General features: G+C 49.9%; 2 protein-coding genes across 7 annotated transcripts in view; one reads left to right on the forward strand and one right to left on the reverse strand.

Annotated features, from left to right (window-relative positions):
• The window catches only part of DHRS12 (dehydrogenase/reductase 12), a 37,238-nt gene extending 28,078 nt beyond the window's left edge, over nt 1-9,160 (forward strand). For 3 of the 4 annotated variants that reach the window (XM_032611532.1, XM_032611531.1, XM_032611533.1), the window contains 5 exons: nt 1,791-1,852; nt 3,125-3,229; nt 4,666-4,756; nt 7,270-7,407; nt 8,286-9,160. In XM_032611532.1, coding sequence (XP_032467423.1) covers nt 1,791-1,852; nt 3,125-3,229; nt 4,666-4,756; nt 7,270-7,407; nt 8,286-8,395 — 506 coding nt within the window. In that variant the 3' untranslated portion in view covers nt 8,396-9,160. The remainder of the gene's footprint in view (nt 1-1,790; nt 1,853-3,124; nt 3,230-4,665; nt 4,757-7,269; nt 7,408-8,285) is intronic. The other variant, XM_032611530.1, reaches the window with a different exon arrangement.
• An 871-nt stretch (nt 9,161-10,031) lies between these two features.
• Nucleotides 10,032-26,434, reverse strand: part of WDFY2 (WD repeat and FYVE domain containing 2) — a 177,944-nt gene continuing 161,541 nt past the window's right edge. For 2 of the 3 annotated variants that reach the window (XM_032610857.1, XM_032610855.1), the window contains 5 exons: nt 26,035-26,140; nt 22,019-22,120; nt 21,024-21,154; nt 17,897-18,005; nt 10,032-16,875 (listed from right to left, as the gene is read on the reverse strand). In XM_032610857.1, the coding sequence (XP_032466748.1) occupies nt 16,846-16,875; nt 17,897-18,005; nt 21,024-21,154; nt 22,019-22,120; nt 26,035-26,140 (478 nt within the window). In that variant the 3' untranslated portion in view covers nt 10,032-16,845. Of the gene's footprint in view, nt 18,006-21,023; nt 21,155-22,018; nt 22,121-26,034; nt 26,141-26,434 lie in introns of all 3 variants that reach the window. The other variant, XM_032610856.1, reaches the window with a different exon arrangement.

Raw genomic sequence — 26,434 nt, forward strand, 5'->3', positions numbered from 1 at the left:
TCACAGAGGATGAAGCAGAAAACAAAACACATCACTGGTCTCCTGGGTCGGGGGAGAGGCGCAGAGGGGCTACCCCAGCTCTCATCCGTCTCGGAGGAGCGCCCGGCCAGTGGGGTGAGCGAGTGCGGCCCTCAGCCCATCCCAGGCCTCTGGGAGGGAAGCAGCGGAGCCTCTGGAGCGGGGGTGCAGGCCTGTGGTGTGGAACCTGCTCCCAGCTTTCATTTCCTTCACGCCAAGGAGTCGCTTATGACAATCCGTCACGGCAGGCCGATGGGGCTGATAGCTTTTGGCAGAAGTCCTTTCTACTTCTCGCAAATTAAATCACAGAGAAAGTCACCAGCAGTGAATGCAAAGAAAGTGTTCAAGGCCACTGCACGGAGGCCAACAGCTGTCAGAGACCCAGCGTTTGCCAGACTTTAAAAATCCTGCATACTAACGAGGCTGGCACCTTCAGCGACAGGTTGGGGTGCAGACACCAAGAATGCTGTGTGGCATGAAGGGCACAACTCATAATTGCTAATAATAATAATAGTAATAATAATGAAATGAAATGGCAACAACCAATGTGCACAGAGAGCTTTCCAGTCTACGTGCACATTTTCGTTTCACCACAAAACCCTGTGATCCTAGGAGGTGGGCTGTCCAGCTATGGTCTCCCTTTCACAAGTAAAGAAACCAAGGCTGAAATGCTTTGTCGACCTGCCCGTGGTCACACTGCTGGTAGGTGCCAGCCAGGACTCCAATCCAGGCTCCCGGCTCCCCCCAGCGCCCTTTCCGTGACACCAGGCTGCTCCGGTGAGCCTGGGTGCAGGGCCGGGCTCAAGGTGGTGGGCAGAGCTGGGCAGGCAGAAACTCTGACGAGTGGCCCAAAAAGAGCCCAGGGCTTTCATTTCAATTCCCCGACCCCCAACCCGTTAACACAAGGTAATATATGTTCATTGTTTGGAAAAAAAAAACAAACACATAAGCATAAGAACACAGAAATAATAACTGCCCACTCAGAGGTAAGCATTCTGAACATTTGAGTGCACCACAGTATCATCCCTGCAGGTACTTTTTCTTCATTTTGACACATCTTTTCTCACAAAAAACGGAATTCTGTTCCTCCTGCCGTTTTGTAAACGTCTCATTCCATGTACTGTGAATATCTCTCCATGTCAGATACACTTCAACAATATTGTTCTCATTTCGTTACAAATGTTAGACATACAGTTTTTATGATTGCAGAAATAACCATAAGGTTATATGCTCATTGTAGAAATATTCAAATTCAAACCGTACAGAAATGCCCAGCAAAGGAAGCAAACGCTTTACTTAATCCCACCCTTGGGGCCTAAGCACTGTTGCTACATTTCACATTTCCTGTTCATGTTTTTCCGTGCACACTCTAGACATAATGAACATATGTGTCTATATACATTTTTTTTCCTCTGCCAAGTGGGATCACAGACTGTTGTGCAGTTTGCTTTTTTCCTTCCTCTGGTGTGGACATTTTATTGTCTTAGTCCCTGAGGTTCTAAGGCATCTTTGTTCCAATCCTGGGGAAAGGAAACCATGAGGCTGGAGAAGGGGCAGGATAGTGGGTAGTAGCAACTCAGGGCTGGTTCCAGCGATCCAACTAGAAACCCTCCGAGAGGAGGGGACCGCAGCTCAGGCAGCCACTTGACGCTCACCCGGAGGAAGCAGGTAAACGGTGCTACCTCACCACCACCCCGCGGCCACCTGAGAGGAGGGGTCCCGCGGCACCAGATGGCCCCATGCACCCTCATGAATGCTCTGTGCCTCCCCAGGTGTGTATGTTCTCACGACCGCCCTGATCCCCGTCTTGGAGAAAGAACACGACCCCAGAGTGGTGAGTTGACTTTGGGGATGTTTTGTAAGTAAATGACTTTGCTCCTGATGGGAAATCAGTGGTCCTACGTTTGTTGCCCCAACTGTCCCGAGGGGGCCATGCTGTCCACGTCCATAGGGGGAGCCAAATTCTGTCCCCTGGGTCCATGGGCCTTCTGTTTGATAATCTGAGATCCAGCAGCGGTGTGCCAGCCCAGACGGCGTCCAGGTGGGTCTAGGGAGGGGCCAGTGAAGCGGGGAGGGATCCAGGTCAAGGTGAGGGTCAGCCTGCGGCTTTGTCCTCAGGACACACGTACTTGAGGGGCTTGTAGGCGTGGCCTGGGATTCCAGAATGCTCACTCTGGCAGTAGAGACTTCCTGGGAGCCGGCTGTCGATCCTGCCCCCCCTGCCCCGCTCTCAGGGGCCCTCCATCCTCCCTGCCCCTGCCTCTTGCCGCGGCTGGGTGGCTGCTGCCCATACACAACCAACGAGTCCCCTGCCAAAAGGGAGGCAGAGCTGTGCAAAGCCCCAGCCCTCACTGTAGGCTCTTCCCCAGTGTCATCTGGGAGTTGGCAAAGCCTTCAGAAAGGGGAGCTTCTGAAGAGCAGGGGCAGCCGGGGAAGGCAGTCAGCAGTGGGTGGGTGGGTGCACTTCCTGGAGAACCTGCCTCTCAAAGGGGAGGGGACAGGCTAACGGGTTACAGTGACGGAAATCAGAGAAGTCGGGAGGAAGGCTGCATTCTCTGTGCTGTGAGGGCCAGAATAATGACCTCCCCTGATCCGAGAGGTCCAGGTCCTAGTTCCTGGCACCTGTGAATGTCACCTTGACGTGGCCAAAGGGGACTCTGCAGGTGTGATTAAGTTAAGGGTATTGAGATGGGGAGGGTATCGTGGATTACCCAGGTGGGCCAGTGTAGTCACAGGGGTCCTAAGAAGAGGGCCAGAGTCAGGGGAGACTTGACAGTGGAAGCAGAGGCGGTCGGCATGGTGCAGCCCCAAACCAAGGCATGCGAGTGGCCTCTAGAAGCTGGAGAAGGGAAGGAACGGATCCTCCCTAAAACTGCCAGAAGGAATGCAGCTCTGCTGACACCTTGATTTTAGCCCCATGAGACCCATTTCAGACTTCTGACGTCCAGAGCTTCCAGTGGGGAATTCATCTGCGACTTTATAAGCCACCAAGTTTGTGGTCATTTGTTGCAGTAGCAACAAGAAACCAATACGCTGCTTGACAGAGAAGAGGGATGGGAGGGTGTTATGAACTTTTCTGTACATATCTCCATTATATTTATTGCAGATAACAGTCTCCTCCGGAGGAATGTTGGTTCAGAAACTGAATACCGATGACCTACAGTCAGAAAGGACAGCATTCGATGGCACCATGGTCTATGCACAAAACAAAGTGAGTGAGGGGAGTTTCTCAAGGCTGCCAGCTGGGTGCTTTTCCAAGGAAGGCTAATTCTGGGATTCACGTTAATTTGGACCTTAGTAATTCCCAGCAGCACCTGAATGTTCCCCAGTGGAGAGAGAACCCTCTTCTCCATCAGGAGCCTGGCCCAGCCCAGCTCTGCCTGGACCAGGGTGGGGCTGGGGGGCTTCAGCCAGCCCCTAGGAAGAGCGACAAAGGCTGCCACCTCTCTTCCCTGGTTTCTTAGACCCACAAAGAGCATGGTGAGAGCCGGTGGCCGCCACAGCAGGAGCCCAGCAGGGGTTCCTTGCCCGGCACGGCTCAGAGAGAATATGGACCCAGGAAGTCACTCCTCTGTCCCTGGGCAGCCCCTGCTCACTGGCTGGACAGATGCCCCTGGAACAACGCTGGGTTTCCGGGCTCCCTTTGAAGGGCATGTGCATCCAATTCTGAAAGGAAAGGGCAGGGGTCCAGATCTCATGCCGGATCTTAACAGGAAGTGTCGTCACGCCGCCGTTCCTCAGCTCATCACAGCTGTTTTTAGAAGCCGGCTGTATACCTTCCACACTTATAGTTCTGGCCCCTCAGTTCATTACTTGGGTGGGCTCCCTCGTCGTTTGTGAAGCAGCCAGTGCCCACCAGCTGTCCCTCCTGTTGGTGTGGTCTGCCTCTGTCCGAAACCGCCCCCCCCCCCCCGCCCCCCCTGCGCCCTGGCTCTGCCCCGCTTTCCCTCAGCGAGCCCCAGGCCAGCTCCTGGTGGATTACTTCTCATGACTCAATCCTGACAATTGAAGGAACCATGCTTCTTGACAGTTTTTCCAGAGAACATGGGAACAAACCACTCCGTAAATGAGGCCCAGATGGAGCTCTTTGCAAAACGTAATCAAAGTGCCCTGGGATTGGGCAGTAGTCTCCCTGCAGCTGAGGCTTAAGTGGGGGGTACTTGATGATTTTTCAGGGAATTTGCAACAGCTGTGTTCTCGTTCTCTGAGCATCCCCCAGTACGCGTCCTACACTCCAAGGCAGGAGTTCCTTCACATGTCCACGGACACCCGCTCAGTGCCGGCTTGTGCCAGTGGCCAGGGTACACCGGTGGCCAGGGTACACAGTGAGCGGGCCCCAGCAACGAACACCGCAACACAAGCAACTAGGAAAGAGGACTCTCTGGGCGTCATTTCCGGAGGGGGAGGGGAGGGGGAAGCCCCCGGGCAGCGTGCGGCGTTGGCGTTCCCTCATTTCCGGTGCTGGTCTGTCTGTGTCTCAAACGGAGGGGCTGGGACGCAGCGCTGGGTTGTAGCCAGAGCTTGTCGGGTAGAGAGCCGATTCTAGGGCAAGGTAAAATCTGACATGGGGGGCGGGCGAGGCAGAGTAGGGGCCCCTTTGCCCCCGCTCCCGTTTGTTCATCCTCGCCCCCCACCCACCCCGTGCAGAGGCAGCAGGTGGTCCTGACGGAGCGGTGGGCCCGAGCGCACCCGGCCATCCACTTCTCGTGCATGCATCCCGGCTGGGCCGACACCCCAGGTAGGTCTTTCATTTCCACGGCGCCTGCGTTTCATCTAGAGGTATCTTGGGCGGCCGCAGGACTGACTCTGCCCTGGACTGGCCTGAAACAAGTATCAGGAGGACTAGGAATGGCTTCGTTTCCACTGAGAGGGGCAGGCCGGTCCTCACAGGCGGAGCTGCTGTTAATCTGTCCCGCGCCTGGCGGAGAGAGGGGGCAGCCCTGGGGTGGGGTGCGGCTGGGGCCCCCGCCCTCGGGACGGGCGGAGCCAGTGCACACTGAGTGTCGGAGAGGAACGAACCGAACAATTGAACCGAGGGGGGCGAGGGGGACCGAGGGAAGTCAACGGGAGACGCTGGGAACGTGGGGATAGGCCAGGCGACCTCGCCGCCGCCCGGGTTCCTAGAAGTATTGATGCACACAGGTCCGTAACAATCACGAAGGAGACATGTGGAATTTTCTGGAAGCGCGTTGGAGCAGCAGGGAGGGAGAGCAGAGCTCTCCTCGGGATCTGGCCCTCCCAACTCCGTGGCCTCGGGTAAATCACGTGGGCTCTGTAGCTCTTTCCTCCTCCCCCGAAAACAGCAGCACAGGTGCACTCCAGGACCCCTGAGAGCCCAGAGCTGCTCACAGCCGTGTCTGGATACTGACGCGTGTGTCCTCACAGCCCCACTGCGGTGGGCACTAGCATCATGCCCATTTCCAGATGGGGAAACTGAGGCACAGGGGGGCCAGGATGGCCCGGCCGGGCCCGGCCACAGTGTCGTGGGAAGCAGGCTCTCTCGTACACGTGCTGTCGTCCTTTCTGAAAGCCGGTTGAGCAGAAGCCTTGACGTTTGTATATACATCCTTGGAATTCATCCTAAGAGATAACGAGAGATGTGGAAAATGAGGTTGCTCATCACAGCACTCGTGCTAGGAGAGTGAGCTAATACATTATGGAGCACCTGTAGAAGAAATCTGTTCAGCCCTGAAAACTGCTGGGGAGAAAGGTCTATGGGAAAGGAAAACTGCACTATACCATTGAATGAAGGTATCAGTCCCCCAAACCGTACGTGCCTTAGGGTCTTATTTTTGCTATACCCATATCCCCATGGAAGAAGGCGTATGTAGGTGCCACGTAGCATCCCGTGGAGACCTGGCTAGGAGAGCTGGCGCAGACCAGCCCTCTGGGGCACGGATCTGAGGACGTCTGGCAGCCTCCTGTTTTAAACGCAGAGGGGGTGTCCTCAGCCAGGCACACCAGGAGGGACTCAGGCCAGGGCTGTTGCGAGAGGGTGGCTTCTTCTTGTCGCTTCTGGATGGGAGACATGCCCAGCCCTGCCTGACCAGGTAGCTCCGTCAGGCCGTGGAGGGCAGCCAGCCTGTCATCCTCCCAAGGACATCACCCTGATAGTCCTCATGTCAACCTGTGTGCTTGCAAAACCTGTACTCCAAGCCTACCCCCTGGATCCACCATCTGGGTCAAGGTGCAGTTTGCCCTCTATTGTCCACAGGTCACAGGCCAACGACTGGGCCTCTCGGGTGCAGATGGCCTGTCTGGGGACACAGAAGCCCGAGGGAGGGCTGGGCAGGGGCCTGAGGCCGGGGACACTTGTCCTCCCCGAGTGCTGTGACAGAGGATTCAAATTCCATCTCTTTGCTCATCAGTATTTCCTAATTTTTCCACAATTAGCAAGTACCGTTTCTGTGAAAAAAAAAAATATTTTTAATATAAAAACTGAGGGCCTTAGATTAGATGATCCTTTCTCTCTCTGAAATCCTCTGATCTCATTACGGCTTTCAGACGTTGTTTTCTCTGCCTCCTTTTCTTTCCTTGGCTTCACGAGAGAACAGTTTTGTTTCCCAGCGTGCTCACTGTTGGGACAGTGTGTTCCCCGAGGTCTGTGGGCGGGGGCTGGGCCTCCCGTGGTGAGGACGGGGGCCCTGGGGAGGTGACACCAGGAGGGGAACCTCTGTGTAGCCGGGTGTGGGGGGCAGGGGGAGGACGAGTTAGAGGAGCTTTGGCAGAGGAATGAAGAAGTCCCTCCCCTTCTTACTACACTCCTCCCTAAAAAGCAGGAAACACTAGTGCAGCCCGAGGAGCCATCAGCCAGGATCCTCGGAGAGGTCAGAATCATTGGCGAGAGATGGTTCACCCAGGAAGCGGGAGTCTGATCCCCTCTCAGCCTCAGTGTGACCCTCCTTTCCTAGGATAGAAAGCGGGGAGGTGCTGGAGATTTTGCTCCCAGGGGACGGGCTGGTCTGGGCGCCCGGGGCCCAGGGGACACGGGACCCAACACACTCGGGGCTCTGGTGAGCAGCACTTCCCTCCCAGGCCACAGGGTGACACCTCAGGGGCTTTGTGACAAGGTTGTGTGAAATCTGGACAGCCTGGAGGAACGCTGTGTTGAAGTGGAAAGAGGGCAGTCTGTGGTCCCGTTCCGTTTCATCGTTGTTATTTTGTCATTGGAAGAAGCCAAGCGCGGGCAGCGTCCTGGCTTGAGGATGCTGTCCTCACCTCCCTGTCCGTGCCCCCCCCCCGCCCCTGCAGGTGTGCGGTTGTCGATGCCCGGGTTCCACGCCAGGCTGGGGGCCAGGCTGCGCTCTGAGGCCCAGGGCGCGGACACCGTGCTGTGGCTGGCCCTCGCCCCGACTGCCGCCGTGCAGCCCAGCGGCAGCTTCTTCCAAGGTGACTTCCTCCCTGGGTGTGAAGGCGCCCCCGACCCTCCTCTCCGTGCAGCTCGGGTCTGGGAGGGACTGTTCCCCTTCCCCGTGATTGTGCCCGGCCTTCCTTGGCAGGGCGGCTCCTTCGCCTGTCGGGGCGCTTTGTGAAGGGCCTCACCTCTGACTTCACACCACCCGCTTTTTCCATCCACCTTTCTGAACTCAGTGGGTCCCTTGAGGATGAAATCCTCGGGTTGTCATCCTTGTTCTGAGTCTTGGGCGAAGCCGGGCCCTGTGGGCACCGCGGAGATGAAAGCTCCCTCTCCGAAGGCCCGGGGATGGGAGCTGCAAGCAGCAGCGCAAAGGGAATGAGTCTCTTCTTTCTGCTTCCGGGGGCAGTTATCTGTTGAGGGTTTGCTCCCAACCTGGGCAGCATCCCGACGGGCAGTCTGAGAGGAGGCATGCTGAGGGCGGATGCTGGAGGCCAGGGCCTTCCGCCTCTTTCCCCACCACGGATGTGGCCGCCTGAGCCATGATGGAGCTCTGGTGACCCTGTGGCGGCTGGGGGCGTGGCCATACCTTCTCCGGTTCTCAAAACACTCCACACTCCCCAAGCCCAAACCCCACCCCCGCCGGCACCCATGCCTGAGGACCCTCCCCCCAGCCTGCTGGAGTCCCTCAAAACCCAGCCCGACACCTGTACTCCCCAACTCGGTCTCCCTTCTGTAGCACCTCATCGTCTGTGGGGACCCTTGAAGGCAGGGGTGGCATCTAACTCCGTCCGGTGTGGGCCCCTCCCCGGCAGATGTCCGTGACATGACTGACCCGGGGCCCAAGTGGCGGGCAGAGCCTCATCCACGCCGCCTCGCTGCTCACACCTTTGTTCTTCCCTCTCACTTTTAGACCGGAAACCAGTGCCCACACATTTGCCTTTTGCTAGGACATCGTCCTCACCGGCTGAAGAGGAGAAACTAATTGAAATCCTGGAAGAGCTAGCTCAGAGATTTAAATAGGCCAGGCCAGACCCAACGCGGGGCTGGAACCGCCTCAGAAAATATGGGAAGGTGTGGCCCAGGGGTAGACCAGTACACAGACCCCACGTCTAGACGTCCCCGTAGATTGGCCCATATTCCACTGCTGTTGTCTGAGCTGGCTTCCTCTCCTTCTGCAGTCATAGAAATCAGCCCTGTTCTTTATACAAAGCCTAGTATTGAAGCCGTGACCCACCATCTCCTCACTGTGGGACCACAGGTGGGTTACTTACCCTCTGGGGGCCTCATTTTCCCTGTCAGTGGAGATTTTAGTGCTACCTACCTCAAGGGGTGGTTTTAACGATTTAGTGAATTACTAGTAATGCACTTAGAAGAATGCTTGGTGCATCGTAGACTTGATATATGTTTGTTAGCTATTAACATCAGCATTTAACTGACAAGTGTGCTAAAACTCACGGGAAAAAAAGAAAATCCCCCTAAAGGTTACCCCCTGTAGCAATGAGGAGCCACACAGAATGGGAGCTTTTATTTTAAAGTAAATACGACTGGGGCTGGGAACTAGCGAATCTGCCTCTTCCGCAGTATCTTCTTTTCCCGTGTAAATTTCTCCTTTGGGATGTGTTTTTTTTCTAAAGATTCCATGGCCTGGTTTATTTACATTTGCTACGATTAGAAGTGGCATGGACATACATACACTACCAAAGTAAAGTAGCTAGCTAGTGGGAAGCAGCCGCATAGCACAGGGAGATCAGCTCCGTGCTTTGTGACCACCTAGAGGGGTGGAATAGGGAGGGTGGGAGGGAGACGCAAGAGAGAGGGGATATGGGGATATATGTATATGTACAGCTGATTCACTTTAAAGCAGTTATACTACAATAAAGATGTTAAAAAAAAAAAAAAGTGGCTTGAATTACGCACCTGGCATTCCAGTGCTACTGTTTGGTAAAACTTCTAAGCTATTTGCATTTTATGTCTTAGTGACGCTGGGAAAGTTGTAACAAAATCGGTGAACAGATTTAGGATAGCTCCATACACGTTCTGGATGGTCACGGCGAAATAAACGTAATGCATCACCCACAGCGGAGGAGAACCCAGCTGGGCACCGCTCAACCAGTCCCACGGTGCGGGGCCTTCAGACGTGCCTGAGGTGCTCAGGTCCAGGCTGTCAGCCGAGGAGCCCCTAGGAAGGGGCTTTCTGGTGAGTCCGCCTGGAAGATCAGTGAGCAGCGGCCCCCCGGGCATGAATCTCTCCTTTCCTGAAGGAGGACACTGGGGGCTGCCGCGGTGCTGGGTGTGGGCGGTGCTGGGTGTGGGCGGGGCCGAGCGGGCACGGGCAGGCTGGATGGAGGAGGGGCAACCCGGCCGCCCCTCCCACCGGCCCTTTGACAGCGTGCAAGTCATCGACTTCTTCCCACTTCTTATCTGTAAAATGGGCCTCATGAATTTTTACGAAGGCTTTTCCTGGCTGTATTTTTCCTGAGTCCTCTCTCCTTCATTGGGAAAGTTTATCAGCCACAGGTAAAGCAGCCTTGTGTGAAAGATGAAGAAAATAAAAAGGTCTGCTCAGCCAGCCATGGTGAACGCCAACGCAGGGCTGCTGGAGTGCGTGTGTGTCACATGGCACAGCTCGACAACAATGACAGGACCACAGGTGCAGGAAGGTTTCCAGAGATTTATTTTAAACCGTGGCGGTAGCTTGCATTGAGTCTTTGACATTGGTCATGGCTACACATTCATTTTGGTTAGCGGGAAGCACAGTGGGAAAGTGAGCAGAGTTCAGAAACGTTCACGACATTCAGCAGCATTTGAATGGAGAACTGGATACATTTAACATCGTGGGAAATCCCTGCTTATTCCCACCTAATCACATTCAGGAAGTCAATGTCAAGACTGCTTGGTCTGGTTGGGGGAATCTAGTGGCAGAGGGTGTGGCAATGCCAGCAGGGTTTGGCTAGAACCACGTTTGATAAATCTCTTCCAGCTTTGGGCTTATTACATTTTCAGCCTGACCCCTTGGAGAATCTCATTTCAAAAAGAAAGAAAAAGACATCCATAAAGCAACACGCCCGCTGCAGCCAGGTTCCAACGTGGCTGTAGACTGGTGGGCGTGCAGGGTGGAAGCGTCCGTGTCCCCTGTTGTGGAGACAGTGGCAGGCAGGCACGAATGTGGGGCTAGCACCTTCCCGGTTGTCCAGTTAGTAACAGTTTTTGGACTTTTCATATAAAGATTTTCTTCTGCAAAATGACAGTACATTTGAAAAAAAAGCAGATGGCGTAAAACACAAATATGTAAGTATACAGTGGTTACCAGCGACACAAGTATTTTGGTCCATACTTCATATGCTACTAACATAAGGCAGCCATCCATTTAAATGAAAGAAAAAGTGTGTATAAGTGAAATACTTTTTTCAAACCATTTCTCCTTTTTGTGTTACAGTTTACCCTCTCATGCTTCCCAGAGAACCAAGGGGGATAAAAAGGAGAAAGGATCCTAAATATCAAAGTCACATTCTAAAACTAACCTTTAAGCCGACCTGCAATTCCCTTTCTCTCCCAAGAAAGTCAGATACACTTTTGTACACTCACGAAGGTGAACATTTTGAGGTATTTGTTTTTAATGAGATGGTACTATGATTGACTTGCACCTTCATCTTTTTCAAACCTCCTGGGCTCTAGACGGGAAAATACTGGAAGCAGTTTACTTGATGTGACACAAGACAAAGGCAGTGGGATATGCTCCCGTTTACCTGAGTGAAGTCAGCCACATGCAGGTGGGTCACTGGTAATGGTTAGGTCAGTTTAGTAATAACAGTCATGGAATCATAGGATCACGGATTGGAAGGGATCTTAGGAACAATCATTGAATTCAACTTCCACTCAAGGCTTTTAATCTTTCCACATCTATTCCACTATAAATAGACAAGGGGCTACATACTGTCTGTTCCAAAATTCCCTGGCAAAAGAAACACAAAAGAGGAATCCCATTCCAGTGTTGGACAGATCTAATTTTACACCCTGCTTTCTTGTGTTTGGCCTAAACAGGCTTCTTGGTGGAAAGGATAATGTTTAAAGGCAAAATTACAAACTAAAAACATGGATGTCCCTGAATTAAGTTACGGACACATGATACTTGGGCACTGAAGGATAAAGGCAAGTGGATGGAATACAAGTATCAGTACTAGGAAGTACCGAGGCCCGCGGTGGGACGCCGGGATGCCCCTGCTCGGTAGAGTCGGGTCTCCAGGGCGGTGGCTGCCTGAGCTCTTTTACTGTCGCCGAATTGAGAAAAACAGTCCCTTCCGCTTGGCGAGTGCCACTGCGATGAGGATTTATCACATTTACCACATTGTACTGAAATGACCATTACTTGCAAGAACGATTCAAAGCCAGAGGGAAATGAGGGCAGCAGTGGCCTGCTTGCTCACGGGAAGGCCGTGTGGGTGCAGTGCCACCGCTGTCCAGAACAACCTCCTCCACAGGTCAAGGCCTGTCCTTTTTCAAAGGGGAGCTCCTAACCTGGGCCCCCAGGTAATAGCAGAATCAGTATGCCGTAAGCTCATCCAGGCCAAGTCTGTGCAAGCAGTGGTCTCCCGCCCCACCTCACAGCCTCCAGGGAGGGGCTGTGCCCCCAACAAAGTTCAAAAATTAGTTACCAGGGGTCATGTTAGGATAATAACTCCAGGTATTGCCAAAGAAAAAGAAAGTTTGATACCAGCCTCAGCTGCAGGGAAACTTGACTCTCTGGGTAGAGGTGCGTGGTGAACCGTGTGCTGCCTCTCTCCGTGGCCACAAGCATCTGCGTCTCACGGTGACAAGAGCTCAGGCTCCAGGACTGCAGTTGTGCACTTGATGTTCTCTGGCAGCTCCAAACCGCCTGTGGGCCCCGAGCACCAGGCTGATGCAGGTCCTGGGCCTTTGTTTACGCTGCTCCCACAGCCTGGGCTCACAACAACTCATCCTTTAACTCCCAGCTCAGAAGCCCTTTCCTCTGCAAGGTCCCCTGGCTCCACCCGTGCGGGTAGGAGCACCTGCGCAGCTCCTGGAACAGGACCCCACAGCCCTCTGTCACTGGATTTACCCCCCAGCACTGAAATGATCCATCTAGGCCACAGGATGACCCCGGGCCTGGTTCAAAGCCTGGAGTGTGGTGGACACTCAAAAAAGGGTTGGACTGGATGAGAATTGGAGTCTCAAGGGTCATCTAGATCCCTCAGTGCTCAAGATGGACTTAATCTCTGTTTCCCAATCATGTCGCTAGATAGGCACTTGCATATCCAGAAAAACATAACTTTGTTTTAAAGGAAAAAAAGAATGTTTTTGGCAAAATGCTTTCCTTCACTTTAAAATATAAATCTTAGTGGACAAGGTCACTTACATACAATTAAACTACTATGAAAAGGCCAAACCAAAGGAATGTCATTTAATGGATATTTATGTCCAGTAACTTTGATAACATAGTTTAGATCTAGTTCCTTGCTTAAAAGGCAAAATTCAGGCGTTAAAAACTGATTAATGTTAAGAAAAAAATAAATTCTGCTTTTGAAAAAATGAATCTTAAAACAGGAAAAGAAAGGCAATGTTCCATAAGAAGGTCAATGAAGAGACTGGCTCAGTGCCAACCCACACACGGAGGGTGAGGTGGGCTTTCAGTGCCCCTGGATTTCCACTTAAACTTTGTAGCTGGGGTGGTCTGTGGGGAAGAGTGTAGGAAGGAGTTTATGCTGATGGAGACCTGCAGGAACTACCTCACTGCACATACCCATCCGCTTGGAACCATGGGCTGGGGCCAAAGGCTGTGCCTACAATGAGAGGAGCAGACCCGGTTCCGAGAGCTCCCTGCCTCGAGGCTGGAAGTCATTGCTCCCCCTCACGCCATTACCAGTTAATGTTCTAAAACAACTGTTCCTCGAAAATTCTTCCAGGTTTCCCTTGTTGATACCTCTGTGATCTCTAACTGCCTGGTGTGACTATAGTGTTTTGTGCTTGGAACATTCTAGATGTCTGAAGATCCCTTCCAGTTTTGTGATTTTATGATTCTTTGAATAATTCAAACAATCCAGTAAGAAATACATCATGGTTGATTGACCTCAGATAAAAAGACACCTGACTCCAAGTACTTAATCTAAAACCACTTGTGCTACTGTGGAGACAACCCAGGCAGTTAAAGGTTCCAGTAACATCATTTCTTTGGAGAAGCTGAGAGCACGTGATTGGTTCTATCCTACCAAATGAAGGACAGCCACGTGCACGGTATGTGCGGGTTTGCCACTTTCCCAGCATAATCCTGTTAGGCTTTACTTGCCAGAGCTTCTGTATGTTGAAGTAACAGAGCAAAAAATATATATAAAGTGCAATTCCAGTGGGGTAAAACAAGAACTATGAGAGTTAACCCAGACAGGAGAAAAGCCAAGTGCTGGCACCAGCTTCCACTCCTAATGAATGAAGCCTCCATTCCATAAAAATGCTTGGAAGGCACCCCAACACCAACACATATCTACGCGTTACAAAAATGGTGGAGATAATGTAATACTCAAGAATTCACAGTATTATAAACACACACAGTTGGCGTGCTAAGCGCTTCTCACCAAGTTCAAGCACCTACACAAATGAGGAGAAAGGAAAAGGCAGGGCAACGGATACCTTGACATATCTGTGGTTACTGATCGTGACTCTCGTCACCAACGAGGTGTCCAGTGGTTTCAACCTCTGAGTGGCCCTGTGGGCTGGGATACAGAGAGGCTGGGAGGGAGATGGCTGGACTGAAGTGCAGGGTCACAGACCAGAGGGACCACGAGGAGACAATCAGCTTTCCCAGTGGGGTCTGAGCTCATCGAGACCCAACTCAGATCCACGTCAGGTCTGCCGCGCGCTTGATCCACCGTCTCCCTATCGCTGTGCTTGCCTCTCTATACACAGGCCGGGCTCCAAAGTTCAGGAAGGGAAAACAGCGATTCTTTCCTACAACTCATTTCCAACACACAGTCCTTTATTACGTACAACTTAGTGGCTCCAGGTTCTGGTAGTAAACTACAAAATAGATATGAGTTTTTTTGCGGTACGCGGGCCTCTCACTGTTGTGGCCTTGCCCGTTGCGGAGCACAGGCTCCGGACGCGCAGGCCCAGCGGCCATGGCTCACGGGCCCAGCCACTCCGTGGCACGTGGGATCCTCCCGGACCGGGGCACGAACTTGTGTCCCCTGCATCAGCAGGCGGACTCTCAACTACTGCGCCACCAGGGAAGCCCAATATTTGAGTATTTTAAATTCCCTTTTTAAAGCTCTCTCACAGAGCAGTCATGCAGAAGAGACTCAAGTTAGTTATAATGGCTTTGGCTGATGGCAAGCAAGGATTGTGTAGAAGTGGCAGTTAAGTGATAAGTGGTAATTGCTGTGTGTGTGTGTGTGTGTGTACACAACCTTAGAGTATGGTCACATGGGCCCATCTGCCCTGATGTCCCAGGTCATGGCTGTCACGTACCATGGCTGCATGGGGCACACCCACTGTCCTGCTTCCCAAAGCTGCAGCAGCAGAATCATCTCGAAGAAGCCCGTCCCCCGGAAGCACACTTGGTCAGTGTTGGGGGAGGGATAATCCAAGTATGGCTGGGAGGCCTTCTCCCAGTTAGAAAGAAAATTAATGATCACGAGGGGGAAAAATTACTTTCAGGAAAAGAGGGAAAAAAAATAGGGAGGACTTCAACTACTACCACCCCAAATTGTCAGATCAAAAGAGAACAAGATCCTGTGGAGGTAGGGCTCAGATAGGGAAGGGCAAGTAATTGGCCTGTTTAACTGCGAGGCTCTGCTTAATTAACCTGATGAACCCCAAGGACCCGGGGATCCCCCAATGCTCCTGACAGGTGAGGGCTGAATGGGGTGGCACTTGTGTAAAGTGCTTAGAACGGGGCGAGCACACAGCTCATGCCTGCTGCTAATTTCAATTCTATTTTTACAAATGAAAATAAGATTTTTTTTTTTTCTTTGCGATACGCGGGCCTCTCACTGCCGTGGCCTCTCCTGCTGCAGAGCACAGGCTCCGGACGCGCAGGCTCAGCGGCCACGGCTCACGGGCCCAGCCGCTCCGCGGCATGTGGGATCCTCCCGGACCAGGGCACGAACCCGTGTCCCCTGCATCGGCAGGGGGACTCTCAACCACTGCGCCACCAGGGAAGCCCCCAAAAATAAGATTTTAAAAAAGAACTTCAATATCCCAAGTTAAGTCACTACACACAAGAATATCTCAATTTATCAAGTTTGAGTGGATTCCCTTAAAATTAGAGTTTAGATTCATCTCCTAAAGCCTCCCCCTGCCCCTCTTTTTTTTTTACATTCCCAACTGGAACACAGCATGAACTGTAGGATTCAGTACCTTTTATGTCTCAGATCACACAATTTTAGTATGAAAGTGTGCAAAGTGTTCTCATAAAATACATGAAGATAAAAATCTTTAAATATCTCGTTTTGAAAGAAGAAAATACAGACGGTGAGGAATAAAGCAGGATACAACCTCGCAGCAACGAACATGTTCAAGTTCAGAGGTGACATCACATAGAACAACGCATTTTAAAGACACTATTCTTGAAGGACACAGGGTTTTGTTGTTTTGTGTTTAATATGAAGAGCGACAGAGAGCTGTGTCAATAAAACTAAAACCTAAAAGGCTCAGAAAGCTCCAGCTGAATTAGAAACGATCCAGGCACTGAGAGTTGAAGGCCTGAGTTATGAAAATCTACTTTGTGGCTGGGAGTGGCTTTCTCACAACATTTGTTTTTAATGCAGGACAGACAGAGAAAAACTGAGGCAGAAACACAAGGTCATTTCCACTCCATGAGAACACGTATGACCTAGATATCACAAACAGATCACTCTCAGGCCATTCAAGAGTCAGCTGGGAAATCCACATGAATGGTTTTCCAGGTCTCTCAATGGGAGGGGATTTCTACGAAAGCAGAAACACTGCAAATAAACTGAATACGTACACTCTGGGGAACAGCAGATGAAGCTGAGGGTGGATACATAGAGAAGAAAAAGATGCCGACCACGAGATATGTGTCCAAGTGAAGGAAACACGGAAACTACTTTATAACTACCAAAAATACCCTGAACAGTTATACACGCCTCATTTCTCCGACACACAAAGCAACAACTAAAACGAAGTGGTGAAAAATATAAAACTTAAAACACCCCACACTGAGTTTGCAGTATACTCAAAACAAGGTAGCACAGCCAGACTGTATAAACCACTTGTTAAAAAAATATCCTCTTTTATATCGTATGAACAAGTTGCAAGAGTTCCCTCGCAAGAGCTCACCAACCGCTCACCGCCGTGTGTGCGGGTCACACGCAAGCTCAGCTCAGCTCTTCAGCTTCTCTCCCACCACTCACGCATCTGCTTTACAGCTCCAGTCATGATTTAGGTTAGAACAACCGTTTCTTGAGTAAATACTATCTTTCTGGTGCCTGGAAGGGGCATCAAGACACAACCGGGGTCATATCCCACAACTGTAAAAAGAAGAAGATCTCTGATGAACTACCACTCAACTGTGTTGAGCATCCAGTCTTTGTAACTGAATTCAAGTGTATTTTTTAACTTAACAAGGAACTAAGTACTATACGAACATCGTTTATAAATCTATAAAATAGTATTTGTCCATCAAAAAGTTCAACATAACCCTCAAAAACAGGACAATGGCAGCTGGAAATTTTAATCCGGCTGATGGAGAATAAAGGCAGATTAGATTCATTCAAGGGGGAAGGGAAGTAACATATGAGGCAATAAATGGGTACCAAGATGTGCTGTGTCCTTTCTATATCTCATCTTCCAAACAGTTCTACGAAATGTCTCATTTTCAAAAATAAAGGAACCAAGCCTCCCAGAATTTACTTTAAACGTGCTCGAAGTCACAGAGGTCTGGTGGCTTCCAAAGGGGGTTATTTCAACTGCCCCATCCTGCTGCCGCCTCCAAGAAGGGACCAGAATGGGCCCAGGAAGTAGGGCTCGGTGAACAAGGCAAACCTGAGCCTCTGGGTGCCTCAGAGAATGACACAGGTGTGGCCCCTTCAGTCCTGTGCCTCTGCTGTGTCACAAAATCCATGTGGTCTAGCGCAGTCCTCAGGCCCTGGAGGACTGCTCCCGGGTAATTGATCTCACTGGGAAAAGATCTTGTTTATTACTTGTTGGCTCATTCAATGCTCAGCTCAAACCCCCTCCTGAAGCCATCTCCATCTCCTGAACTCGTCCAGTAATTCCTGTCCATATTACTCTTTGGGCTGCTGAACATGTGACCTATTATTAACTGTCTTTTTAAAAGTATGTCCCCAGTAGACTAGCTGTTCCTTTCAGGCGAGAGCCATGTCTTATTTTGGTGTGTACAGCCAGTGACTGTTCACGGCAGGTAGCAGGTTCTCAAAAATGCTCATTGCCAAGGGTAAGCTTTGGAGCAGACCTCATGTGGTCTTGGGGCTCCTGTATATTTACACAGGGCCAAAGATGGAAAGCTTCTAAGATAAGAGAGCATCCTACCTTAATAACCTTGTCAGTTCCCGAAGTCAGTAACCATCCTCTGGTGGCATCAAAATGCACATGTACGATGTTATGTTTACTGTCATGGAAGGTCGCCGTGGGTGCACGTCTGGAGGGAGCAAAGAAAGTTCCCAAGAGTAAAAGGCAGTAGTATATAAAGGAAGAAGATCTAGAGTGACATTAAGCTCTAATTTTTAGCCAAATGGCTAAAGTGACTTCACTATTAGAAATGCTCCTGGGACTTCCCTGGTGGTGCAGTGGTTAAGAATCTGCCTGGCGATGCAGGGGACACGGGTTCGAGCCTGATCCGGGAAGATCCCACATGCTGCAGAGCAACTAAGCCCGTGAGCCACAACTACTGAGCCCGTGCACCACAACTACTGAAGCCTGTGCACCTAAAGCCTGTGCTCTACAACAAGATAAGCCACAGCAATAAGAAGCCTGCTCACCGCAACTAGAGAAAGCCCACATGCAGCAACGAAGACTCAATGCAGCCAAAAACAAATAAATTAATAAATTAAAAAAAAAATGGGGCTTCCCTGGTGGCGCAGTGGTTGAGTCCACCTGCCGATGCAGGGGACACAGGTTTGTGCCCCGGTCTGGGAAGATCCCACATGCCATGGAGTGGCTGGGCCCGTGAGCCATGGCCACTGAGCCTGCACGTCCGGAGCCTGTGCTCCGCGACAGGAGAGGCCACAACAGTGAGAGGCCCGTGTACCGCAAAAAGAAAAAAAAGAAGAAAGAAAAAGGAATGCTCCTCAGAGCTACTTTTATTCCCTGGTGACATGTTATGATTTTTAAAAAAAAAAAAGGGTAAAAGGATTCTTATACTCTCCAAAATGGTCAAAAGATGTGAAGTTTCTAAACGTCCTTTTGGAGATTTTGTTGCTCTGACTGAGTCTGTGAGGCTCTCTACCTGTGCTGTAAACAAATCTTAAAAATGACCCACAGTGCTTTTGCTAAGTTTGATCTCAGAAGGACTTGCTGGTAAAATAGTCTACCTTTGTCTATTGCATTAAAAAAAAAAAGCACACTTGTTAAAACGCCCAAGACTGTCATTCTCATCTAAGGGCTCTTCATTCTTTCTCCTCTTTTCCCTGGTATAACTGCAGATCTGGTTTTTCTGTGGCATTCTGATGCTTTGACAAGTAAAACAATATATTAACAAACACTGTTATTTGCTTTTTAGTTTTTTAATCTGTGTATTTTTTTAGTAAGAAGGCTGGTCAACTGCCTAGATACTCTAGAGGCAATGCACATGCTCCCACGGAGAAGAAAGCAGAAGAAACAGTGATGTGGGAAAGGGGACAGGGACGTGGAAGGAGACTGCAGTTTTCTAATCATGTTTCACGTCGCCGCTCCTCGGCAATGGGCTCCCTGAAGATGGCTGTTAATTGCTCAATCTGGAGAACAGATCTTCAGTATCCTACAACTGATCACTTTAAAATATTTAGAATTAAAGAATTAGGTTTAATTTGTAGTCACTTAGACTCTCTGGGTCTGTGTTTTTAATGAAGAATTAAACTAGAATATCCTGTCTCTTGCAGCTCTCTAATTTAATGAGAACTCATTAATTTCACCACATACGATGAGCAGAACATAACCAATGAACATAAATGCTTACTTATGCAAGGGCATCTTACTTAACATTTGCTATGACTAAATAAGATGAAAAAAACACATACATTAACATTAGGGTTATCTGTAAGAGAACGCTTTGTTTTATTAATTTGCCAAGAATTTCCTTTAAATGCTGACCTCCTCTGATGCATTTTTTTTTTTTTTTTTTTTTTTGCGGTACGCGGGCCTCTCACCGTTGTGGCCTCTCCCGTTGCGGAGCACAGGCTCCGGACGCGCAGGGCCAGTGGCCATGGCTCACGGGCCCAGCCGCTCCGCGGCTCGTAGGATCTTCCCGGACCGGGGCACGAACCCGAGTCCCCTGCGTCGGCAGGCGGACTCTCAACCACTGCGCCACCAGGGAAGCCCCTGATGCATTAAATATGTTTCTATTTACATGCAGCTTTTTTTTTTTTTTTTGCGGTACGCGGGCCTCTCACTGCTGCGGCCTCTCCCGTTGCGGAGCACAGGCTCCGGACACGCAGGCTCAGCGGCCATGGCTCACGGGCTCAGCCGCTCCACAGCATGTGGGATCTTCCCGGACCGGGGCACAAACCCGCATCCCCTGCATCGGCAGGCGGACTCTCAACCACTGCGCCACCAGGGAAGCCCTACATGCAGCTTTTAAGACACCCATCTAGTACGTAAAATGATTTTACTCTAAACAGGTGTGGCGGTGGGTGGAGGTGGGAGAATTGGGCAATAAGTTCCCTATGAGATCCTGTTGTAGTTCACTAAAAGGGAAACTTGGTGAAGAGCATTCTGTTTACATCTGTTTTACAACAGCTGACATGAAAAAGATGACATGGGAGGAATTCCCTGGCAGTCTAGTGGTTAGGACTCTGAGCTTCCATGACAGGGGGCACGGGTTCAATCCCTGGTGGAGGAACTAAGATTCCGCATGTCGTGCAGTGTGGCCAAAAAAACCAACCAAACAAAAAAAAGGAACATAGATTAAAAAAATGAAAAGACAACATGGATCTGTCCCACCCTCCCTGCCACCCCCCAACAAAGCACAGCGGCACAGTAACCTCAGGTCCTGGGTTATTGGGAGAGACCGACCAGCAAGACTCAGCAGCTGGGCAACTGGCGGCACTGGCCTCTTAGGAGAAGTGGCTTAACTCTTCCTGGAAAACAAAAGCTCTGGAGCCTGTGGGCTGATTTGGTCCTATAATGATACCAGCTTGGGCTAGAAAGTAAACCCAGGGCTCCTGCACTGCTGGGCAATTCTCAAGAAAATGAGCAGAGAGTTTGCTACAAGAACATTTCACGGCACACACCCCTGGGACTGACGAGAGCACAGAGATGATTTCTCAGCGTGCACTCTCTCCTCCTGCCCACAAGAGAACATGATCTCTTGGTGGAAAGGAGGGCTCTGCCCACCAGCCACGGTCTGCATTAGAAACCAGCAGGACTAGGGCCCTATTAGTCATGGCTGCGGCGCTGGGCGAAGCTCTTAGACCCGGCTCCCTCCTTAACCTCGACAGTTCTGCGGATTGCTGGGACTTACTCCTCATCTGTGATGGCCTCGTGGCAGCTGTCACACACCCTCACTTCAAACTCGAAGCCCATCAGAGGGATGGAGGAGCGCTTGGAGCTGCACTTGCCGCAGACGGCCTTCCCGCACTTCCGGCAGTGGTGCTGGAGGGAGAGAAAACATGCTCCCTGCGGCTGCGCACCTCGGCCTGGCCAGGTAGGCTCAGGTGTGACCCATAGCATCCAGGTGAGGATGCTAAACCAGAATGTTCCAGGAAACTGAAGGAACATGCCAGGTGCTCCTCTTTTTGGACTGTTTATTCAGGATGAGGACTGTTTGGGAAGCACACGTGATCGTGTCACGGCCCCCCCCCCCCCAGACCCCGCCCCCCTTCCCCAGTCTCGGTGCTTTCCAATTATCACCGTATGAACTGGAGGACCCACCCAGCGGTCGGGTTATCTTAAAGCTGGGTGTCCAGAAGTGCCACCTCCAGAGGTTTCGCTGCTGGGTGAAGAACTGGGACAAAACCTGACTCAATCTACTGTCTGCACTTTGGCCGTGCTCAAGCTAGGCGACTGGCATTTGACTTCCTTGGGGCAGAACAAACCCAACCGTGGAATCAGATTGAAAATGCTGTATTATAAGTAGATATAAATAACTAAAACTAAGATGGAAGGAGGGAAAATGGAATTAAGAAGAAATAAACATCACTTACATAATTTCATGGTTTGGTACCAATATAAGCTAAGCACGGCCCCTCTAATTTTAAGGTACATTTCACTAGATGCCACTAGAATTCTAAAATCATATCCCTTAACTACTGGCACCAAGTGCCTACGGAAACCGAATGCAGCAGGAATGAGCTACAGGAGAGAAAGGGAATAAATTAGCGTGCGGTCACAAAGTGACTCCAGGGCAATAATTTACTCCCACTGCAGCTCTCGCCCAGGGGCGCTACTTCCTCCAAGATCACAAGGTAAAGTTATTTCTACACGATTACATTTTGAGGAAGCATCCGTATCACCCACCTGTCTCAGGCCAATTTTCTTGCTGTCCCACATCTGCTTGAAGTTCCAGAAGAAAGGCTGATCGCACTTTTGGCAGGAATCACTGTCCAACCATTCAGGGGTCTTGTCAAATAAAGCACACAACAGGTCACAGTGAGAAGCAGCCCAGACAGTGGAACCAGTGTCACTGCCAAAACTTACATAATCAAGATGTGTTTCTAAGAAACAGAGGTGTGATTTCTCGATCATTTTGAAAGTATTTCCTAAATGCCTACGATGCGTCAGGTCCTGGGGATGTAGTGGTGAAGAGAAAGAATCTCTACCATCATGGAGCTTGTAATTTATCAGGGAAGACTTAATATGAAAATCTTATTAATAATAGTTATTATCTGAATCAGTGTAAGGATCAGAGGCCTGAGAAGGAGAAGCACAGAGCGCTGTGAGAGTGGGATGACCTAGGCTGGGGTTCAGGACTTTGTCTCTGACAAATGATAACAAGCTGAGACCTGGGGATGCATGGCAGGAGACCAGGCACAGTGGGCTGAGAGAGGGGCAGGATGGCTGGAGCACATGGGTGTGTGTAAGGGGGGAGCAGGGGAGGGAAAAGGGGGAGTAAGGGGGGGAGGGGGGGTGGGAAGGGTATGAAGGGCTGAGGCTGGAGGGGATGCAGGGGCCACACCACTGACAGCTATGTTGAGGATTTAGGACGTTATCTCATACTTCCCGATCATATGCAATTATATTTGCTCTGATTGTGTACAATTACATACACCTGCCTATTACACATGCATGCAGCTACCCGCGTTGGAGGGACAGAACCTGACCACAGCGGCGGGTTCTCAGGGAAGCTACTGGTCCTCTGTCTTGGCAGGGCCTGGCAGGGTGTAAGGCTCTGCTCCTTGCCTCATGGGTCATGTAATATCCTGGCTTTGTTCACTATTCCCCAACCCCATGGCGAGTACTCTAAACTATGTCAAACTATGTCAAAAAGGATGTGTTAAGCTTAAAGCTATTCTTTATCAAATCTTTATAGGTTCTCCATAGGGGGACACTACATTTGCTTCTAGAGTTCCGTGCTCTACTCTGTAAATTCATCCTCTGGCAGAGAGACTGGTCTCTTTCCATATATCACCTAACCCAAGGAATTGGGGAAAATACACCCAACCCCAGTGTTTCCCAAAAGTGAATTCCAGGGCACGCCAATTTGACTGACAGGACACTTACTGTAAAAGAGGCCTGAGCTCAAACAAGTTTGAGAAATATGGTAAACAACGGCCCCCCCTCTCCGGGCTTCACAACGGGACAGCAGCACAGTAAAGGCTCAGGAAGGACTTTGTTGATGTAATCCTTTTCTGAGGAAGACCTGTTATAGAACAGACTCAGGGACTTAGCCTATTCCCCTACCTTTAAGCAGAAATGAACCTAAAGCTACATATTTTCTCAGAAAAAAAAAAAAAAAGTAAAAAGGGGACATTTTAAGAGCTCTAATTCTTAGTCTATTTATTTTATTAAAACTGAAGAAAAGAAGTAAGCCTTTCACTTACTTGGTAATTTTCATGCCCTAATTCGTTTAAAGCAGATTTAATAAAATAATCCAAAGTTTTTTAGCTGAAGACAACATTTTACCCCTAAAAGACTTATCTATGTTGTGGTTTTTCAGTACACTTATGATGCAGGAAAATCAGGAAGATTTACAAACGACTTACACACACACACACACACACACACACACACACACACACACCCTGCTACACCTTTTACAAGGAAGCGTGCTGGTTTAGGACACATATGAGACACATAAGTGGGTGTCTATGAGGAGGGAACTGACAGTAGGGCTCTGAAAAGGGGGAAAAACAATCAGCATGTGTAGTACGATTCCATTTTTTTGTCCAACAAAAAAATCTGACATGTATCTGCAGAGAAAAATGTAAGGAGGGATGTTTGCCAACATGTGAAGGGCAGTATTTCTGGGTGGTGGTATCATGAATAATTGACATTGTCTTTGTTAACAAGTACTCAGTCTAACTTTTCTACAAAGAACCTGTATTATATATACTTAAAAAAATAATAAAATTGTGAGAAATTGCGTTTTATTAACTGTACAAACACACGTTCAACCTATGGGATGTCTACCTGATCTGTGTTCGGCCACCTGAGGTCTCCCCCCACCGGCCCACCCCCCGGCTGCCGTCCCCTCCTCTCTGCCTCTGCCTCTGCACACGACCACTTTGCCCGCTCTTTGCTCTTGGTGCTTCTTGTTCTGGTCGGAGTGCACTCAGGCCCGTCAAGCTCTTAACACTCTCTCCTGCCACAGACCCTTCGCTGAGAACATCAGCCGACGATGACAATCCTCCGTCCGGATGCTCTAACTCACACCAACTGTGATTGAATGATTTATACCATTGAATAGTTCTCTGAAGTTTTCTCCCCCACGTCTTTTCTTCCAGAAAGGCCACCTGCCCTTCAGGGCAGGGACAGTTTCCTTACACCTCAGGCCTCCTGAGCTGAGTGCCACATGGCACTTGCCACACCTAGGTAGCAGCTCCACAGATACACCTCAGGGGATGTATGTTTACAAAACGGGACACGTGCAAAAAGTGGATGGAACCAGCACTGCTCATTTAGAGCTTTAAATCGCTCGAGAAGATTTAAGATAGTCACCAAGTACCGAGCGCCCAGATATTTTCATGTCAAAAGGCATAACTGAAGCAAGATGACTCGGCGGACTGCCCACCAACCACCTGGTTCCGTCTCTGGAACACTGCATCGTTATCCTCCTTTGGGCCTCTGTCTATCAAGGAGGGAGGCTGTGTGCACAGAGGGAAAAGAGCCCAGCAGTTCCCCTCCCCAAGTCTGGCCAGTCAGGCCTGGGAAGAAGCCAGGACAGACCAGGTGTGACTGTCCGTCACCCAAAACAGGCCACCATGCAGAATAACGAGTCACATGGGGTCCTGGCTAGCACGGCTAGCACACACTGTGCCGACATCTCTGCCTTTACGCCCACGGGGCCAAGTGGTACTTTCAAAAGCAACAGTCCACAATTCCCTACTTCCTGACGGCAAGGATCATTTTAATTAGTTACTAATAGAACTCCTGTGGATTTATGGTTTGAGCAAATCAAGCTTCAATCTCCTTAAGCATTTAATTACTGGTATTTGAAAGGCACTGCATTATGGGTAATAGGAACTACTCCCTTGAAATGAGATTGGGGTGAGGGTATGGAAAGAAGTTGGGAAATCGCTTTTGTCTAATTTTTCAAGTGTTGCTTTTCTAATTCTTGCATCCCGCAAGGAAATAAATTAGAAGAATACACACTGTCAAAGGGAAAGTTTACTTAGCATAATTCTAGGGAAATGAGAAAATGGTTAACTTCAAAGTACCTGTCAAAGGGGATATTCAGTAAGCAAATCGTTGTTAAGATGCTCAAAGATGAAAAAGAAAATTCACTGAAAAAAGAATGTTATGATAAAACTTAAATATATGCCTAAAAAAATGACAATGTATATATTTATAACTGGAGAACTGCTTAGAATATGACTCGCAAACACAAAAAGATTATTTCTAATATTTCTATTAATACCAAACTAAGGATCCTTCATCAAGTACCATTTCTCACACACTAGCCACCACTTCCCCAATAACATAAAGTACTACGCTTTCTGTTTTCGTAGGGCACTTCATAGCAAACGGCTACTCACCTGAAAATAGCTGCTTCCTCTTTCTCGCCTGAACTGCTGTTGTAATGGTACAACAGATTTAAAGTCTAACCAGCTTAGTGTCAGTTGAAATTCTTACGAAACCTCCATTACGTTAAGTGTTACGTGCCAATTTATGAGGGGTTAAAAAAGAAAAAGGAAGCTCCTTTCATACCAGAATTTAAAAATTTTCTGACACAACATGTTTTATTTCATGGTTTCCTCATAAAAGAAAGAAGTGAGTAGGAGGGGAGGCTGAAGCTTTTTTCAGCAGGGTAGGAGCTGCAGAGCCCAGCCCAGTGGCTGAGGAGGGGGGTGGCCCGAGGCTGCTGTGACACCTACCTCCTGCCTCTCCACGTCCATGTTCCAGACGACAATCCCACCGTCACCACCACAGGAGATGAGCTGCCGCGTGTGCTGTGCATAGGACAGGGCCTGGACTCTGTCACTGCGAAAGAAGCAAGAGTTAGTGACAGTTCCCAAGAGCAGAGAGAGCCCTGAGGGAAGGAAGTTCCCTCAGGAACAGTTCCCAAGAGAGAGCCCTGAGGGAAGGAAGTTCCCTCAGGAACAGTTCCCAAGAGAGAGCCCTGAGGGAAGGAAGCCCAGCAGTTGGTCACATGCACACTCACCGCTGAGCCCCACCCAAGAGCAGATCTTGGAAACCGGATGGAATTGTCAACATGCTAACATTGGGAGGGTACTCAAGATTTTCAACACTTAAAATAAGTCAAAATGCTCGTTT

This window comes from Phocoena sinus, chromosome 18 (genome assembly GCF_008692025.1).
Source record: "Phocoena sinus isolate mPhoSin1 chromosome 18, mPhoSin1.pri, whole genome shotgun sequence".
In the NCBI taxonomy this organism is placed as follows: Eukaryota; Metazoa; Chordata; class Mammalia; order Artiodactyla; family Phocoenidae; genus Phocoena; species Phocoena sinus.